The sequence below is a fragment of the Lactuca serriola genome, chromosome 6, assembly GCF_051521515.1.
Source record: "Lactuca serriola cultivar US96UC23 chromosome 6, Lser_US96UC23_V15, whole genome shotgun sequence".
In the NCBI taxonomy this organism is placed as follows: domain Eukaryota; kingdom Viridiplantae; phylum Streptophyta; class Magnoliopsida; order Asterales; family Asteraceae; genus Lactuca; species Lactuca serriola.
Genome location: NC_136413.1, coordinates 71,199,240 through 71,219,840, shown reverse-complemented (window position 1 = coordinate 71,219,840; position 20,601 = coordinate 71,199,240). Strand labels below are relative to the sequence as shown.

The following is a 20,601-nucleotide window of genomic DNA, read 5'->3' as shown; positions in this document are numbered from 1 at the left end:
ATTGCCATCGTGTATAGTTTATCAGCGGTCCGAATTCACACCCAAATGCTTTCGCAAATCGCAATTATGAACTTTCCCCCGCTAATTTCCCCAAATCTATGCATTATATAAACCCCAAAAACTCTAGATCCAAAACACGCAATCAATCGAACAACAATCCTTCAAGAACATCGTTAATTCTTCCCTCTTCTCTTATCACATTCAAATGGCTCGTACCAAGCAGACGGCAAGGAAATCCACCGGAGGAAAGGCTCCAAGGAAGCAGTTGGCAACCAAGGCAGCAAGGAAGTCAGCTCCGGCCACCGGCGGAGTGAAGAAGCCACACAGATTCAGGCCTGGAACAGTCGCATTGAGAGAGATCAGAAAGTACCAGAAGAGCACTGAGCTTTTGATCAGGAAACTTCCCTTCCAGAGACTTGTGAGGGAAATCGCTCAAGATTTCAAGACCGATCTGCGATTCCAGAGCTCCGCCGTGGCTGCTCTCCAGGAAGCTTCCGAAGCTTACCTTGTTGGGCTCTTTGAAGACACAAATCTTTGTGCGATTCATGCTAAAAGGGTCACCATTATGCCGAAGGATATGCAGCTTGCTCGTAGGATTCGTGGAGAGAGGGCTTAGACTTTTGATTTTTGATGTTGGCATGTTGATCTAGATTAGTTTGATGTTGATCTCTGTGAGTTTGTTAAAATCTTATAATATATTGAATGAAAAGTCGAATTTGGTGATGATATACGACTTACTTAAATTACATTGTCATTCGTAAACATTTAGATGTATACATCAACTGTAATCAAGCAATCCATCATCGGTTCTTATTTCAACAATCGTGTTAATCATATGAAACTTTTAAGCGAATAATCCATTTAGTATAATTTGACCACTGCTGAATATTTGTTCCAACATAAATTTTGTTTTTTATTGGTACATTTTAATTTTGACGAAAATATATTATTTCCCTTTTTTTCCATGAAAATAAATGTGATGTCTTCGATTGGTGCAATAATCTTAAATTTATTGTTCTTGCAAAATGTTTTGTACATAGATGAAGTCGGATTCATTCGCTTTTTGAATGTCATCATTTTTGGGTTTTGTTAGTTGTATGGATTACAACAACAAAATTGGTACTAAGGGGAGGTACTGTTCTAAAATTATAAGACTAATTAAAAAAATAACATTTTTTTTAAAGTTTGGGCTAACCATTAAATTTTGGTGAAACGTATCAACACGGCTATCTTTACATGTTAGGGGTGGTTTTGCAGGTTTTGTTATATGGTATAAGACATAATCGTAGGATTGATTTCTTAATTAATTGATAAACATTAAATCAAAAAATCAAAAGAGAAGAGTACTTATTTTGAAGGATTGATATCTTCAATGGTATTAAAGTTGATGCCATATTTGATTCTTTTGGGTTCCTATAAAATTGATTGATGAAGTTTTTGATGGATAGATCATTACGCCGCCACTGGGTATCGAAGCTTTTTTGACGCGTAAAGGGTGACGTGGAGGGGGGTATTTACGCGTGAACACCGCCCCCCTCCCTGGTGAATGTGACGCAGAATGACATGGTTCACTGGTGGTTACAACCAATAGAATTTCATTTACCAAACTTCTCTCTATCTCTTGCTTTTCTCTCTCTCTCTCTCTCTCTCTCTCTCTCTTTGTTCACTAGTTGTTCACTAGTGAACATCACCCCTATTGTTAGTAAACATGTAGTGAAGTATCGATTGAGATGATGTGTCGGCCCTTAAACGCGTAACCATACCTCATGGCCTTATAGAACCACTATATTAGTCATTTAATTTCTAGACTTATTTCATATTCATTATACTACACAATTGAAAGTTTCAGGACTTAATATCTTACTTTGGCAAACATAATGGTATAAAACATTATGTGCCTAAAATACGATTAACGTTACCTAATACTTCTAATGTCACACTAATAATTTATTTTTTAATATTTTACCACACTTGGTCCGGTGACTATTTGTATAATGTTTTATTATCTTGGCCAAGTTACTTCCATCTTATTTCATAGACAAAATTGCAAAAATGATCTCTCTGGTTGTCAAAATTCTACATTTTTTGTCCAAAAAAGTTTGGTGGTGCATCAGTGTTCCAATTTTGGATCTTTTTAGTGATTTTGGTCCCTATACACTTGAAATTACTTGTATACCCTTATAATTTATTTTACTATTTTTTTTTAATTGTTGTAATACTTTAATTTATATATTTTTTTTCATCTTAAACAAAATAAATAAATAACCCGCTACTCTTTCATCTTTATCATAAAACCCACTTATCACCAACTCCACCTCTATAACTGGTGCAACCCTCATTTGTCCGGAACCACTATCCTCGGCTGCCATTTCGCCTGAAACCACCTCCGGCACCCGCCATTTTCACAGGAAAAACATAGGAGACTTCTTTATAGGGGAATGTTATTTTTTCATCAAAAATCATAATAGGCGACGTGTGTTTCATCCAAAACCAAGACATCCGGTGAATACCAAAACTCCAGTGAGCACCTGAACTCCAACACAACCCCTGTAACCGTTCTCTTCCTTTTCATCTTCTTTTTCTTTCTGTTCTCCTTTTCCATTTTCTGACGACGAACACCAAAAATGTAGATCAGAACCACCGACGAAGGAAGAAGGTTTCCGTTGGTGGTGTTTTCTTGGAGATGAAGAAAGAAGGATGGTTTTCGTTGTGGTGTTTTTTGGTTACCGTGATGATAATAGTGGTGTTCGAGGAGGAAAACAGGTGTTCCATCGGTGATTCTTAGTTAAATTTTTGGAAGCAATCTTCAAAATCCCTAAATCAAAACTGAGTGGTGATGTTTGGAGAGAGAGAGAGAGAGAGAGAGAGAGAGAGAGAGAAGAGAAATAAGAGGGGATAGTGTTACTTTATTTTTATTATTTTTAATGAAAATAGCAATAAAAAAATAAATAATAAAAAAGAATTATCAAAGGGCATATTCATCATTTCATGTTGGGTCTGGACCAAAAACACATAACAATTCCAACTATAGGGACCAGAACCGCATAAGATATTCGAAATTGGACCACTGATGCACCACCAAAATTTTTTCGACCAAAACGTCAGAATTTTGACAACCACATAGACCATTTTTTGCAATTTTGTCTATTTCATATTAACAACAAAAGAGGAAAAGTGCAGTTTAACTTGTCTTTTTAGACACTAGACCCTCACTGATCATACCTTGATGTTGTAGGAATAATATTACGGAAATATACGAAAGCAAACAAAAAAACAGAAAATTGAGACATATATTTAAAACATTATCCTTAAAACAAATTCGTCCACTATCGAGTATTTGTTTCCCAAGATACAAAAGTTAGAAATGGTTCTTTAGACCACCTGAACATTTTAGGTTTGGATATTACCTTTCTAGTAGTAAGGAAAATGATAGAAAGAAGTAAAAGATTAAAGGTTTCTTTAGCATTCTTGTATGTCTTACTTGTCTATATTTATACATCATAATTCCATAACCTTCATCTAGGCATAAATTTTGTAAATATTGATTTGTGATTAATATGACTTTGTAACTGAAATCATAATTAATATTTTCTATTATGGAAAAAAAATATTTATAAAAAAGTCCCTGAACTTTTTTTGGTCAACTGGTTGTGCACACGTACTCGTAGGATGCAATTTAACACACAAGTTCAGGTCTTACAAATCTTAGAAGCCTTTGTACTTATATATTCATTTTCTTTTCATTCTCCCACCAATGTAGGATTAACTAAAACCACATTAAAATTATTTATTATTTCTTCCAACACCCTCATTTCAAGGATTATTTTTTCATTTATCAAATTCGTTTTGGACATGTGATATACCAAAACGAAGGTATCATGGAGGAGAACACAAACATATAATCATTTATTCATTTGATAGTGGTTTAAGGTTTGAATTTCATGTTCAAAAATGGAGAAAACCAATTTTCCAACAGTTCCTTCATATGAAACTTACGATTAGTTTAAGCCAAGTGACTTTAATATTAAATGGTAACGCAATACATTTGTTTGTATATAAAGTAAGTGTGAACATGTTAATAATATAAACAAATTGCATATTATAAAGTAATAAGAATCAAGTACTTGAATAACTAAAGTTAAAAATTCCATTAAGGCATTATGCTATAGTTACATTATACTAGATCTAGTGTTAAACCCATAGTGACAGCATGTTGAAATACTTTGTGTTATATCTCGATGCATTTTTAGGCTTATACTATACAAGGCTTTAGCAAGATCTTTCATATTGAGGTCATATGATAGAAAGTGATTTGATTCATGTATCATATCAATGTGATTACTCTCTAAGAGGATTCCATCTATGAATATAAGTACAATAAAGTTTCTCATACCGATCTTGAGGTATATACATTGATCTCGCTGGTTTTTAATCAAGTTGTTATTGTTCACCACTTCGTTGAACGTTAGATACCATTGACACGAAACGTCATTTAGCTTATATAATGATTTCTTGAGTTTAGACACTAGATGTCCTTGACCCTAAGAAATTAAGCTTATTAGTTAGATCATGTATACATCTATGTGTATATAATTGTTAGAATAACCATTTGATGTCTATTTGATGTAGCACTAAATCAAAATGAGCTACAAAGGCCATTACGATCCCAAGGAATTAATTTTATAAACAATTGAAAATGTTTCCTTGTAATAAATATTGTATTTTGTGAATAACCTTTAACAACCAATCGATATTTATGTTGTTTGATGTCAATAATGTTGGAAATAGGTGTCCAATGCCATAACTAATTTGTATAAGTTTGGGAATAATAACAAAGTCATTTTTGTTAGGTTTTATAAGCATCTAAACACATGATCTTGGCAACAGAAATAAAACAAAATCTTATGTGTTCATGAAACTTAATGATCTAAGTTTCATGCTATTACTACAACCATATGAAAAATAAATAAGGAAGAACCACATACCTCTCTTACAACTAGAAACCTTCGAGCCTGCGACCTTGTGCGTGCCACCTTATTTGAATGAAAGGATCCAAACCAGAATCCCTCTATTGGTTCATATCCAGTGAAATCAAAATAGCAGAATAAAAACAATTGCGAGGAGGAAAAAACTCAATAAGAATTTGTCTACTATAGTGGGAGTAAGAAGGGTGGCGATAAATTCATGCCAATGAGCAAGGAATGATGGGATCCCTAAGGTCATGTTTATAACCTTTGATCCCTTCCATGGATTTCTCCTCCATCCCATGTGGGATAAAAGGATATTTCAAAATTCACCTCCATCCCATGTGGGATGGAGTGATTTTCGTGAAACCCTAGTTCCATAAGAGTTATGGAATATTACCATCAACCAACTATTGATTAATTAGTACTCAACCCTTTAATTAGTTAAAATGTTTACTTAATTCCCAAAATATATTTCCATTTAGTTTTTAATTAATTATAAACCATAATGATTAATAAACTAATTCCCCTTTTATTTATCATAATCAATTTGAGTCTCGATGGTAACTCAACAGAACCCTACTATTATTAGAAATATTACCAACAGTAAATGACTTTGATCACTTTTTTCAACACTTTTTGGGTTCCCTTAAGGGCTAAAATAGCTAGAAAGGAATTAAGAGAGTTAGGTAATTAGTTAGTTGATTTATTACAAGTTAATAAAATATTTAGAAACTAATAAACAATTGATTAGAAAAATATCGAAATTACTTAGAATTAATTTGGGATTAATTAGAATTAATTCGGAGGCACATTGATTAAATGTTAATTGTTAAATAGTTGAGCAATATGAACATTTTGAAACTACCTATAGGTGGATGTTTTTTAGGAGCTTCCATAATCAATCCTGGTAACAAATAAGGAAAGAATTTGTGACATCCCCATTTTCACGACCAGAAAAGACCGATTTTGTTTATGCTTTGTTTAAAAATCAGAGTAACAATTTAAATAAAAGTGTGCGGAATTTATCCCAAAACAAAATATGATAAAGATTTATCAAAAGCATTTCCGTAGAAATGTATTTCATTAAAAAGACTCGGGATGTCATGTTCGATACAGATCATAAGCATAAACATTACATCATAGGCCTTACTACATCATTTTGTATTTACAGGCCTAAAATCCCTTAATCTCTCATCCCAAGACATCACATCTATGCTCATGCGTCACTACCTGTAATACAAAAAACTGAGTGGGTCAGGCTTGGGAGCCTGGTGAGCACATAGGGTTTTCAACCCACAATATAAAGTTTATTAACTTTATCAAACCAAACAAACCCGATTACTCGTTCCCGTTATCCTCACTTTACGTCCCTAAAACATCTAACACAAGGGACCTAGTCTAAGGACTATCATCGGGATGGACACTACTGCTAAGGGGATTCCTCATCAATTAATGTCCTTAAGGCAACCATGTGGGGAATGGAGTACACCTGGTGAGCACACAGTTCAAATAAACACCTACAGGTTGCAAGCCTGCTAGTGTTCCACCGGACTGTCTAGAATAGTCTATGGTCGTCATCTATACTCCGCTAGATGACTGGATCATCAATAACATCTATAACGAGGCCTCTCATTATTTCATTTTATCACGCAACAACTAATACATCTACCCATGTTTTACCCCAACATTTTCGTAGATATAAAATACATATACAGTTTAAATCATTGAAAACATGTATAAAAATATTCATCCAGCATAGATAGCAAGTATTCAGGTAATATGCACACACAACACGTAATTTATATAAATACTTCATATCTATGTGTAAGCTGAAAGTAACTATGCACTCACTTGAAAGGTGGTGACTCAGCACTCGGACAGCGCTTCGATACTCTCAAAACAATTTTCCTTCGATAAAACCTACTACCAATACCACTAGGGTTTAGTCTAATGATAACCGCGACTAATTAATAGTCTAGCTATTATTACTATTATATAAGCTTTAAACAATACTTATATAACTCATAATAATAGCCCAAGTATTTATTATAAGTTCCTAATAACGTTACTATAATTAAATAAAAGCTATATTAAAAATAGCGTAGGCGTAGCTTACTTACAGTGGATTTTTCTCAAAACCGGGTGCCGCTGGAGCAATGTTCTCGAGCCGAAAGGGTCTTCTTCTCGGAGCTGTCAGGCACTCCAGGGCTTCCGCCTCGCGCTAGGGAGGTTCCCTAGGCTTTTCGGGAGGTTTCGGGGCTAGAGAGAAGTTATAGAGAGAGAGGGGAGTGAGGGGAGGTGTGAGGAATGAATGGAGGCCTCACCACTTATTTATAGGGGCTGGAGGAAGGTTCACGTCGTGAATTTTTAATATTCACGTCGTGAGCCAGGCTGGCTACAGCTAGGCGCAACCTGGTGCTGACACGTGGCATCACATATAGGGTGGAAATCAGCCGATTTTCAAAAATTCATAACTTTCGCATACAAACTCCATTTTCGAAGTTCTTTATATCCACGCGTAAACAAAATCAACAACTTTCATTTAGACTTCGTCGGCTAATTCTCGACCGATCTTAAATTTAACAGTAGGAAGAGTTTAGACAACTAAATGACCGCGAAGAATTCGTAACTCTTCATACGGAATCCGTTTTCGTCTGTCCTTTTACCGTTGAGTTCCTCTCTAAAAGTTTATAGTTTTAAGCTTTTGGGTGTGAGTCACTAAATGCATTCCTATTTTGGGTGTTGTCACTTCCAAGAAGCAACACAAGTGTTCATGATCTTCAAGTGGATATGTTTATATACTGTTATATTGGAAAGGTTGTTATTCTATCTCTTATGATAATTTGTTTTTCATAGTTTTTAAAGTATGTTGCCATAATAGTAAAATTTGGATCTAGGGTGCATGTATACTTAGGACTGTATTTGCATGCTTTCGTTGCCTAATTCTAGTGTATAGTTGCGTATAAAATCCATCAGTGGTATCAGCGCCATTAGGTTTTAATTATGAGCACAAATATTAAAACTGACAAAAATTGAAGAAATTTGTTTATTCGTAGGACGCGACGCACCTCTGCCTGGCGTGGTGCGCCCTACCTGATTTTTTAGGTTTTTCTAACACCCAGATTTGAAAGTACTCGGTTGTGGCTTCGAAGGACAAGGGTATAAGCGTAATGTGACGATTCAGTATAGGCGTAATGTGACGATTCAGTATTTTATGGGTCTCGGGTCTTATTTGGAAGGTTTTAGGTTTGGGGGTGTAGCTAGGAGCGTAGGGCTTCTCGTCATCTTTTCGTGGATATAAAGTTCGTCGGAAACGGACTTAGAATGAAGGAGTTATAAGACTAGGAAGTTATTGGCAATATAGGGACCTAATGGACATAAGTGGCAAGAAGGTACCATGCATGCAAGGTGGCCATCGTGTAAGTACGCCCAACGTAAGTTAGGGGTACGCCCAACTTAGAGGAGTAAGTGGATGCGGGTTTGGGAGAACTACTCCCAGCGTACGCTCAGAATTCCTAAACCCTAATTTTGGGGCTAAGCACTATATAAAGAACATAATGCCCTAGATATCAGCCTCCCTCCCATTATTAGACAACCACCATGAAACCCTAATCCTTCCATGAGTGTTCTTGGAGTTTAGAAGGCCATTATAGAGCATTTTGGTGTTGTGAAGCCATTTTCCAAGCAAGCGAGGAGGAAAGCAAGGTGGTGGTTCAAAGGAGATTGTTGTTCCATTTCAGATTATCATGAGGTATAAGGACTTGAACTTTCCTCAAGTATGCTTAGATCTAGTGTAGTAATGTTTTAGACCTTTTTGGTCCCAAGAATGGAGCTTTATGGTTCAAATCTAATTCCTAGGCTTAGAGTTGCCACTCTCAATGCCAAATGAGTCCCTAAGACATAAAGTTACCATCTTGGATGTCTTAATGGGTTCATGCATGAGTTAAGATAACTTTCATGGAAATAGAAAACCATTTTTGGAGTTGGGCTTATTTGGGTCATGTAAAGTCACCAAGTCAGTGACTTTATGGATTAAGATGTTGAAGAGGACCTAGGTACGTGATTATAGCCTTTGGAATAGAGTATTAAGTGCTTAACGGGAAAAGTGACTTAACAGAGCAGTATGTCGGGTGTACATGCATGTACGCGCCGCGTACACACCATGCAGCCTGTACACCTAGCGTATAGAGGAGGACACCTCGCGTACTTAGAAGAAGTAGGCTTTGCATGTTTTGGGCCATAGATTGGGCCATACTTTGGACTTAGGTTCTTTGGGCCATAGTGGGCCATCAGAAGTCAGATAATTTAGGCCAGGAATATGTTTGGGCTTAGGGTAGGGCCCATTAGAGGGATTGGGCTCAATTTAGAAAATTAGGCCATTATTGGGAAGTCTACCTAGTATTGGGCCTTTCATATTATGGATTTTGGGCCTTAGTTTTGGACCAATTTAGATAAGGGTTAAAATGGTCATTTTACTCTAAGGAGGATTGTTGGTTTGGACTAATTGTTATTTTGGTAATGGTAGCTCGGGGAGTCGAGAGATCAGCAGTTTGGGGATCTGCCAGCTAGCAGCGAGAGGTTTATTCACAGGATTCTACAATCAGCTTGTGAGGTGAATTTCCTTCAGTAGGAACGGGTCTAAGGAACCAATGACGGACCGTGTAGAGTAGTTAAGTGTGGGTTGGGCCCGTATCTTATAATGATTATGTTTAGTAGCTAAGTGTCGTTTGGGCCTGTATCTTTGACTTGTTATGATTAGTAGCTAAGTGTGGGATGGGCCTGTATCTTAGTATTATCTGAGTATGTTATTGAATTGGTAGATTATAGTTATACTTGTTGTCTTTGTGATACTTGTATGTGCCTGGTAGGGAGGTGAGCGTGGGCGGGGCCCGTATCTCATCACTGGCTGAGTGTGGACGTGGTTCCATATCTCATTATTAGTAGAGTAGGGCGGAGCCTTGAAACTAGCAGTTATAGTGTTGTGTTTGTCTGTTATGTACTAGTATGATTATGATTACATGGTTGTCTGTGTATAGCGGGCAGGGCCTAGAGACAGGCGGGCGTGGTAGAAACAGATTTGTATACCGAGCGGGGCTTGATGCCAGGCGGGGCTTAATGTTGGATTCATCCGATACCGGGCGGGGCCCGAGGTAGCGGGCTAGGCCAAATGTATGTGTTTATGTGATTATGTGTTTGGTATGTGGTAGTTTGGGGAGACTCACTAAGCTTCGTGCTTATGTTTTTCAATTTTGGTTTCAGGTACTTCTAGTAGCAGAGGGAAGAGCTCGGGATGACTGCATTGCACACACCATGATGATTTAGCCTGGGATGATTACTCTAATGTTTTGATACGATACTCTGATAACGTTTTGAAATGCTTGACTATATTTTGATGAAATGATTGATAACTATTGTTTATTAAATGGTTTAAAACGAAAATTTTGGTCTAGAATTTTAGGATGTTTCAAGTTGGTATCAGAGCCTTGGTTTGAGGGATTTGGTCACACTCTTGGGTGTGTCTGGACTCAAACTGAGGACTTGGTATGAAAAGTTTCAAAAGGAAATCACTTTTATAAAAAGAAATTTGAAAATCAATTTTAAAAGAGAAAAGAACTTTGAAAAAAGAGAAGGGTGTGGTGCATGCAATCAGCCGAGCTCAAGTAAGTGCTCCCAAATTACCCATACAAGTTTATGTTATGATATGCTTATGAGAACTGCATGCTAGATTATGGCTAGGGATCTAGGAAGGATGCCTTATGTGCCTGTTATATGTATATCAGCTTTATGAACTGCATGATAGTACATATTAGTCAGTGATATGATGGCCTGATTAGGACATGCTTGATTATGTTTCTCAATGCTCGGATGATGCTTGCTTTGTGCTTTTAGGAGTTCTAGTTATCTTTTACTAACTAGTAAATGAACATGTTAAGTTACATATTGCAAGGACTAAATATATTCAGAAGGTTAGGTCTAGCTCTATTTTCGCAGCTATTGTCTGAGTCCAACTGTTGTAGGGTAGGATCTCTCAGTCGAAGAATTATCTAGTCTTAGTGATATGTAATGGTATTCGCAAGCTAGTTAGAGGGAGATAACAGGGACTTCTTATGTAACTGATGGCGGAGAGTGGGATGGTAATTACCTTAGGGCAAGCCTAGGATGAGACTAGTGCTGGGAGCAATAGTAGTGAGAAGGGACTTGGTGGAGTCAAGGCAGTTCTTGAGGAAAGTACGGATAAATGTGGAAGGTAGTATGGGCTCGTACTACTGAAAGCAGAGGACCCGTACTTGAATCAAGGAAGGCTGAGATGAAACCGGGAAACTTGTAGTGTGTGTGTGTGACCCCTCGATAGCTATGAGTATTCTGATGGCTGTTATGATATGTTGCAACATGGTGATGTTACATGGCAGACCAGTGGGCAGTTTAGGTGCTGATGAGGGATCAGGCTCGGGCTCTAGAGTCGGGCAGCTGGATGAGCAGATGAGAGAGTTTATTTCAGTTGAGATTACGCGTAGTATTTTAGACCAAAATCCTGTGATCTTTGGTACGGTCAAGGAGGGCATTATGGAGATTTTGGACGAGAGATTTGGTGCGATCCGCACTGAGATGGCGGCCATGATGGGGGTGCGCTCATTGATATTTAGGGAGTTCAGAGCCCGTGGAGCTCCAGCCTATCATGGCGCTAAGGACCCCATTGCTGGTAGTCGGTGGTTGGCAGATGTCGCTAACGCATTTCGTTCTAGCCAGTGTCCTGAGGGGGACAAGGTCCGACTTGCCTCATATCTTCTGAAGGACAGAGCACGCGATTGGTGGGGGTAGGTTGGACGTGCTATTGGAGATGATGTTGCGTTGGACGCGATGACATGAAGTGACTTCTTGGCCAGGTTCAAGGCGGAGTTTGCACCAGTTATTGAGGTGCATCAGTTAGCACGTGAGTTCCAGGGCCTCCAGCAGACCACATAGATAGTGATGGAGATCACCGCCAAGTTCAGAGGCAGAGCCCTTCTTATTTCGCAATATGTGGCGAATGAGGATATGAATAAGGCTCGGTACCACGAGATGCTGAAGAGCGACATTAGGCAGTTTGTGAGCCGGTCCAGGTGCAAGACGATGGAGGATATGATCGCTCGAGCTAGGGAGAGGGAGATTGACTTAGAGGCGGATAGGAAGATGAAACCAAACGAGGTGCAGACATCCACGGGATCGGGAAAGAGGACCAATACATCAGAATCTAGATCGAGAGGTCATCAGGACCGTAGCCGTTGTGGCAAGTGTGGCAGGACACATGAGGGTGCGTGTAGGAGCGGTAGTCGTGGTGATTTTGGTTGCTTCAAGTTCGGCCGGATCGGTCATTTTAGCAGGGATTGTACCGCTACCACCACATAGGGATCATACCCGATCTACTTCCATTACAGTCAGCGGGGCCACAAGAAGGACCAATGTCCAAGTTTGGATGTAGCGGGATAGGTGATAGTGTTGGATTAGTGTCTAAGTCCATAACTATTTTGGTATGTACTTGACCCGATGGTGCATGGTCCTTTTGGGTTGCCTTCACCAAAGCAACTTGATAGGATGAATTATGGAGAGAAAGGATTAAATATGATTTATTAATATATTATGAGAATAATATATTAAAGGAGAAATCATATTGGTTAATTAATAGTAGTCAATAATTAATTAGTAATTAGTTTTATGACTAAAAGAGATTAATTAAACTTAAGGGACTGGAATTGTAATTATAAGATAACTGCAATTTGGGCCATGGATTGCCTTATATTAAGGAGTGGACGAATTCTATGAGGAAGCCCATAAGAAATCGTCCAAGGCCTTAAGGAAAGGGATCCATGGGTTGCTTAAGGCTTAAGCATCCAAATTAGGGTTTCCTTGTTAGATAACCCTAATAGCCTCGCTATATATAAGACCCTTATGACCCAAAAACGTGGGGAATCATTCTTTTAGGGTTAGAACATGTTTTGGGCAGCCTCCATCCTCTCTCCTCTTCATCCTCTTGCTTATGGTGTTTGTGAACCATTAGAGGAGTGACATTTGTGACTCTAAGCTTTCTAAAGTCAATACAAGGAGATTTGGGATTGTTATTGCTACATAACAATCAAGGTAACATCTTAAACCTATTCTCATGTTAATATGATTACTTGAATGCTAGAATTAGGGTTTATAGTATTGGATAACTTGCATGTACAATAGAGAAACCTAGATCCAAGCATTAGGGTTTGTATGAGCACACAAAGTTGCGTGTTAATCAAAACCCTTCAGTGGTATCAAAGCCTAGATTGGTTTCTATTGTATTGATGTCTTGTATGTTGAAAAAATTCGATTTTTGTGGTTCTGCATGATGGACTCGGCGAGTCCCACTGTGGACTCGGCGAGTTGCCCCTACTCGGCGAGTCCATGGGGGTACTCGGCGAGTTCGAGCGTCAAATGGAGCTATTTTCGGGATTTCTTGCTCTTTATCTTTGAGATACTTGCCTTTATCATATTAGATCAATATAAATCCGATTTTATGATATATATGACTATATTCTTGATCTAATTGAAGATATTTATCAATTAATAAAATATTTGTTTCCTTATGTGATAATTGATTAATTATTTTGATTAAATTGGTAAATTGTTTTGCAAGAAATCATTAAATAAATCAAATATGGATAATTATGTGATTAAATGTTAATTTAGATTATTTGTTATTTGATCATTGTGTTATGAAATGTTTCATATTTTCCCCTTAGGTTTTATAGTTTAAATTTGAACTCAAAAGTTTTGTTGTTTTGAAATTTAAATAGTTGAAACCCTATTGTTTTGAAAAGGTTTCAAAACTTGCCCTCAAGTTTTGGAATTTAAATTTTGATTAATAGTTTAATTTTGATGTATATTTAAATTCTAAACCCTAATGTTTTGAAATGTTTCAAAACTTGCCCTCAAGTTTTGGAATTTAAAAGCTGATTAAAAGTTTAATTAGGAATGTTAAATTCTAAAACCCTAGTATTGTTTTGAAAAAGGTTCAAATCACACCCTTATGGTTTTATTAATTAATTAAGGTGTATAATTAAAAGAGGTTTAATAAATCCATAAAGTTTTTGGTTTAAAATTTAATTGAATTAATAGTATAATTGTTAAATTTGACCACCTAATATTTTAAAAGTGTAAAATACACCCTATACTATATATAACATTAAAAGTCTAACATTATATATGTATGAGTAAAAGTCAGTCTTACCGTTAGTAGGCCTCATTCACCGTACACAGTTTAAAAAATTTAAAATATATAACAGAAAAATTAGTTTGAAAACTTGTGAATCAAAAACTAAATAGAAAAACGGTTTAAGAAAGTGCAAAACTATAAACAAAATACGCAACTAAACTTTTAAAAACTTCAAAATAGGGGTGTAAACGAGCCGAGCCGAGCCTGACCAAGCTCGAGCTCGGCTCGTTTAATTTGAGGAAGCTTGAGCTCGATTCGAGCCTTAAAATGAAGCTCGGGCTCGGCTCATGAACATTTTAGTGGGCTCGCGAGCCTAAACGAGCCTCTATGTGTGTGTGTGTGTATATATATATATATATATATATGTGTGTGTGTGTGTGTGTGTTTGTGTGTGTATGTGTGTGTGTATATATATATATATATATATATATATATATATATATATATATATATATATATATATATAGAGAGAGAGAGAGAGAGAGAGAGAGAGAGAGAGAGAGAGAGAGAGAGAGAGAGAGAGAGAGAGGATCGTTTAAGCTCGTTTAGGCTCGCGAGCCCCATTAATTGAAGCTCGGCTCGAGCTCGTTTAGTAAACGAGCCTCATATCTAGGCTCGAGCTCGGCTCGGACTCGTTTAATTCGATCTCGAATCGAGCTTTTAACGAGTCGATCACGAGTAACTCGGCTCACTTACACCTCTACTTCAAAACCTCGATTTCTTTAAACTAATAAAACTGTAGAGGGATCCAAACTGCAAATATGTTATACTCAACGCTGCTATGTCATTGGTTGAAAACACATAGAGTGGATCCCTATCCGCGGCTTTTTATGATTAATAACCGTCCGATTAGCGCCTAATCCAACGGCCGATCCTCATCTTCAAAATTGAGCACCCGAGTCTGAAATTTTCAAAACATCCCGCTCATCTGAAACCTTCTACTATAAATAACCCTTCAAACGATGCTTTCAAATCCATCTAAACAATCTTCCAATCTTAGCATTCCATACTTCTTTCTCAATCCCCAATTCGAATCAAATGGCACGTACCAAGCAAACCGCCAGGAAGTCCACCGGAGGAAAGGCTCCAAGGAAGCAGTTGGCCACCAAGGCTGCAAGGAAGTCTGCTCCGGCAACCGGAGGAGTGAAGAAGCCCCACAGATTCAGGCCAGGAACCGTCGCACTGAGAGAAATCAGGAAGTACCAGAAAAGCACTGAGCTTTTGATCAGGAAGCTTCCGTTCCAGAGACTTGTGAGGGAAATCGCACAGGACTTCAAAACCGATCTCCGATTCCAGAGCTCCGCCGTCGCTGCTCTTCAAGAGGCATCTGAAGCTTACTTGGTTGGACTCTTTGAAGACACCAACCTTTGCGCGATTCACGCCAAGAGAGTCACAATCATGCCTAAGGACATGCAACTCGCTCGCAGAATCCGTGGCGAGAGGGCTTAAATGCTTCAATACTGTTGTTCTCCCGTTTGTGTTTCACGTCTTGTGAAATCGTGGTAGATCTTTGATGATTTTTAGGTTTTTCTGTTTCTTGTATTCCGGTTTCAATGTGTAGGATGTGATGTTGCGAATATCTATGTTTATCAATCAGATCTTAATGAAAATCAATGTTTCCGCATTTCTCCAGATATTAAGAACGTAATGGTATTTTTATTTACAGTTCAACAATTAGCTTTGCGTCCGATCTTCAATTCAAGAAATGGGCAAAAACCATTAGAAATTGAGTTGAATGATCAAATGATTTTGTTTGAAAGATAGAGAACGAACAAATTTTGTTTTGGGGTTCAATGAAAAAGTCGAATTAGAGTCAATGACAGATCACTTAAAAGTTCTTTATAAAATTCATTATATCCATTCTTATATGTCTGATATAATTATTAATCTAGATGAATGACACAACTATACATAAGTAGATTTGTCATATAATACTTATAAAAAGTAGAAAAATCTTTTAAAGGTAATTATGGTGTTGTAAATTTGCACAAATGAAACTCACTCAATCTATTGTATTTAGTATTTACAATGGTTAAATACAGTAAATTCGCAAAGTTACATTATTACACCCAGTTGTTTGGCACGGAAAAATTATGGAATCGGAACGACTCTTCTCCGGCGGTGTCTCTACCTACTCCGAACATCGATCCATCATTCTCTCTTCCTCGATTTGCATTTGCGGTTGCTAAATGTGCAGTTTGAGTTTCTTTCGGCAGCTGCGACACCACCGGAGCATAAGTTTGCGATCTGAGATTCGCGTTTCCCAACATCGCTACCTCTTGATCCCACGCAAACACATGAAGTGAAATCGGCACCTTCGTGTGTCTATGCAACGATAGCTTCTGGCTAATCGAAACAGTATCGTAACATCTAATCGCTCCTTCAGGTGAAACCATCCATGGAAGCACTTTCTGATTCGATATCCTCGAAACCACAAGAAGCTTTCTCGCCTTTTTAGCCTCTGCGTACAAACTACTCAAACCTGAACGAGTCGCAGGCGAGTCTTCTTCGACTCCAAGAACAGACGTAACTTGAATGAATCCCTATCGAGACGAAGCAGGTTAGCGATTCACAGAAATATAATCATATGTTCGAAGTTATGAATTCAGTTATGAAATTCGAACCTCTTGTGTTCGACCTATGGCGAATCCGAGCTTTGTATCTCCGTCTTTGATTTTGATTTCGACTGCAACTTCTCCACCAATTGGCGCAAACCAAAGACGAACGCCTCTCACAACTCCGATATCAACCCCGTGATAATCTTCAAATCCGTATAAACTCACGTTTGCGAGATTTGCCAAATCCGACAACGATCCAGTGTTAACAGTAGACGAAGCTGTTTCTCCAGAAATCTGTCGGAATTATCAGAAATTCAAAATCAGGTAAATGTGATTTCGTTCAAAATTTTAGGGTTTATTACGATTTTGGTGTACCTTGGTGAGGAGGGACTCTGTTTGGATGTTCATGAAGACGATTGGGACACCGGAAGCTTGAGAGGCGGTGTGCCAAGCGTTTGCTCGTGAAAGTGTGTCTTCGAGGTCGTTGTAACGATGGAAAACGGAATCGGAGGATTTAGGGAGGAATAGAATGGAAAGGAAGCAGCTGGAATTGGGAATTGGGAGGAGTTCTTGCATTTGCTTTTGCCATGGATATGCCACGTATCCATCGTGGAGTTGGGCTGCTGCTAATGCACTCTCCATTCTTGAACCTCTTGAAGCTATATCAATTTTGTTTATAGAAATGTTAAGGTAAATGAATTGTAATCTAAATAAAATTATAAGAAAGGGAATGGAAAGGGACTCGATTCCATTGCTTTGACATTTTATGACTAGTTTTTTGAAAAAGAGTTTGAAAGAAAATTCATAATTGAATTCCTTTGATTTGACAACTTTGCACGCCATTGAATGGAATTTGGGATTCCGATTCCTTTGTATTATACCAAAGTTCCCAAATCAAACACTCTCTAAAAATTCCCAAGTAGTTGGTTTTTTGATGTACATTTTGAAAAAGAATATTCAGAATTGAATTCCGTTGATTTGACAATAGGCCATTGAATGGAATTAAGGATTCCAATTCCCTTTGTTAAACCGGAATCCACTAAACATACACAATTTAATAGATATAATTATCTTAAATACAAAAAAAAAAAGTTAATGGAAATATAATTTGATAAAAGCTAAAAACAATGGGAGAGGTGGGTAGAATTGTTATAGAATCTTAAAAATACATTTCATGAATTTATATCTATCTATATCTATACTATACTATAAAAGAAACATTTTTTCTTTAACCACATATATTTAAAACCCCCAAACTTTTCATATTTCATTCTTTTATATATATATATATATATATATATATATATATATATATATATATATATATATAGGTTCTACGGAAAACATAAAAATTCTAAAAAAATCCTTAAAATGAAAAAAAAAATACTTAGAGATCACAAAACAATTTTTTGAATTTTTTTTATCAACAATTGCAGGTTTTTGTTAAAATTCGCTGAAAAAAAAAATAAAAAATCAATTTTTTTTCACTGATTTTGTATAAAAAGCTGCGGTTTTTTCAAAAAAATTTTCAAAAAAAAGTTTTGTGATCTCTAAGTATTTTTTTATGTATTTTTATGATTTTTAGGGTTTTTTTGTTTTCCAAATAACCCTTCCCTATATATATATATATATAAATGTGAAATATTATCATATTAATGGTATATTTTTTGAATTATTAATATAAATACTTTAAATGTTAATTTTAGTATCACGTTAAATCCAAAATATAAATTAGAATATCAAATAAACATAAAAGTGAATCAAAAATTATTTTTTAAAACATTTAAATGTTATAAATATAAAATTAAATTGACCAAATTACCTAAAAATATCCAAATGTAATTTTTTATAATAACTGAATTTGTTTCAAATAAATGATTATTGAATCATAAACGGTAACAATAATAATAGTTCAAAATAACATAATTTTATAAATTACATTACCAGACCTTACAAAAAAGAATAATTTCTAAATTAGTTAATCATAACATTAAATCGATAATTATATTTATTTTTATTCACATATCAGCTACGAGTAGCGCTATTAAGTGATATGATTTTAATAAAATATTATAACATAATTCAAATCATTACAAATTACATAACCAATTATTGTAAGAAATTATTATTTCATGTTCGTATTAATAACATAATTATTTTCAATATGTACTTGTCAAATTTTAACCAAATAATTTTACCCTGCATAATATGTGGATATTCGCCAAATAAAATTAATACAAGTAATTATTATGTTACTATTTACATGTCAATAAATAACTTTTGTAATATCATTGAGAACATAAAAACACAAAAATAAATAAAACAATAACAACAAAATTAAAAAAAATTTAACAGCTAACCCATTTAATACTGATGGTGTTACGATAGCATTTATGTTTGAATGTCAAGTTCAACCATCTGTCTTTTATTATAGCCGACTTGATGAAGACTATTGTGAAAGGATGACTAAAGTCCCTTTAGTCCAATGAGAATATGTTTTTCACAATAAAAAAAATTATATGCTACCTAAAAAGCTGTTGACTTTTACTTTATTATTATAACATTAACTTTATACAAAATAAAATAAAATAATCACCAGAATCCTATTTACAATATGGACAATATAAATAAAATCATAATTATTTACATATACAAGTTTCAAAAATTGATTTTCTAATTGCATTCTTGAACTTTTTAAACTAATTAAATTACATTATGTAGGTCTAAAATTCATGTAAATGTTAATTTGTAACTTTTATCTAGTGAGTTTTATATTACACAACGTTGTCATGTATAACATTAAATAATACGGGTTTTTAGGTGGATAATTAAATTGATACAATAAAGAAAATGAAAATGAAAGAAATGAAAAGTCAACGAGATGAAGAATTTGGAAAGTTGACTAACCTTGCAAAGCCAAACAATCAGCTTCCGTCCGATCAACAAATCCAACGGTGTAATTTGGATCATCAATCGACCGCAACATGTACTGTTTCTTCCCGCCGGTGGAACCGTTGTTCGGAACAATACACGCCACCAACTCAGCAAACTCGTCCGATCCGCGTCTGATTCGAACTCGGATTGAAGTCTCCTTCGATTTAAACGAGTTATGAAGGATCTTCTGTACTCCGCTCTTCCCGTTCTTAAACGGCGCCGTTATGCTGATGTTTCCGATCTTAATCTCCTCCACAATATCGCCGGTCTCCAACATCTCGCCGGTCCATTCTTCGGCTCTGGAGGTTCCTTTTAAACACTCGATTGATAGCACCGCCGCGTTGCTGGATCGTCCTCTGCTGCTGTCTTCCGATCCGGACTGAGATTGACTCCCCCATGAGCTGGATCGATCCATGGGCATATTTTTGAAAATTCTGTTGGGATTTAATGGGGATTGTGAAGTTTTGGATTATGAAATAGAGTGAGAAACGAGACGATCGGTGGCTATATGAAATGACTCGTGAAAATGGTCAAAAGGAGATGATCTAGAAGATCTGACGATGATTATTTGGTAGAGAATTTAGAAGAGGTTTGGTATATAGAAGCATTACTACCTTCTGATTGGAGAATGTTCAACATTAGTCAATATAGAATTTCAGAATTCAATTTGTGTGTTCAAATGATTAAATATCTATTTTTTAAATGTTAATATATGGTTTTAGACATAACTATCAAAAAGTTTGTAGCTTGGTGTGGAAACTGCCTCTTCCCCAATGGTAAGGTTCAAGTCTCGTAGTATATTTAAACTTTTTTTTTTTTTTTTATTTTATTTTTTAATTTTTTTAATTATAATTTTTTTAAACAGATATTTAAAGAGTAAATTAAACGAATGGTGCCTATGATTTGGTGTAATTTGTACGTT

At 36.2% G+C, this 20,601-nt stretch overlaps 3 protein-coding genes across 3 annotated transcripts; 2 read left to right on the top strand and 1 right to left on the bottom strand.

The window, feature by feature from the left end:
- Window positions 1-121: 121 nt before the first annotated feature.
- On the top strand, window positions 122-726 carry LOC145058994 (histone H3.2). Its single transcript, XM_079006864.1, has one exon. It carries the CDS (start codon window positions 206-208, stop codon window positions 614-616), a length of 411 nt encoding a protein of 136 aa, XP_078862990.1. The 5' UTR covers window positions 122-205; the 3' UTR covers window positions 617-726.
- Window positions 727-15,153: 14,427 nt separating this feature from the next.
- Window positions 15,154-15,811, top strand: LOC145058993 (histone H3.2). The gene has a single exon (XM_079006863.1). The coding sequence runs from the start codon at window positions 15,226-15,228 to the stop codon at window positions 15,634-15,636; it is 411 nt and encodes a 136-aa protein (XP_078862989.1). The 5' UTR covers window positions 15,154-15,225; the 3' UTR covers window positions 15,637-15,811.
- Window positions 15,812-16,142: 331 nt separating this feature from the next.
- On the bottom strand, window positions 16,143-20,252 carry LOC145058992 (uncharacterized). Its single transcript, XM_079006862.1, has 4 exons — window positions 19,653-20,252; window positions 17,121-17,404; window positions 16,812-17,039; window positions 16,143-16,730 (listed from the first exon to the last, which is right to left on the bottom strand). Exons 1-4 carry the CDS (start codon window positions 20,098-20,100, stop codon window positions 16,251-16,253), a joined length of 1,440 nt encoding a protein of 479 aa, XP_078862988.1. The 5' UTR covers window positions 20,101-20,252; the 3' UTR covers window positions 16,143-16,250.
- Window positions 20,253-20,601: the final 349 nt, after the last annotated feature.

Excerpts from the sequence above, each read along its gene's own strand:
- LOC145058993 (XM_079006863.1), top strand. The coding sequence starts at position 15,226 with ATGGCACGTACCAAGCAAACCGCCAGGAAGTCCACCGGAGGAAAGGCT.
- LOC145058992 (XM_079006862.1), bottom strand. The coding sequence starts at position 20,100 with ATGCCCATGGATCGATCCAGCTCATGGGGGAGTCAATCTCAGTCCGGA. Across the intron at positions 17,405-19,652 it reads TGATTGTTTGGCTTTGCAAG|CTTCAAGAGGTTCAAGAATG; the intron begins GTTAGTCAACTT and ends AAATTGATATAG. Across the intron at positions 16,731-16,811 it reads CCATAGGTCGAACACAAGAG|GGATTCATTCAAGTTACGTC; the intron begins GTTCGAATTTCA and ends TCGTCTCGATAG.
- LOC145058994 (XM_079006864.1), top strand. The coding sequence starts at position 206 with ATGGCTCGTACCAAGCAGACGGCAAGGAAATCCACCGGAGGAAAGGCT.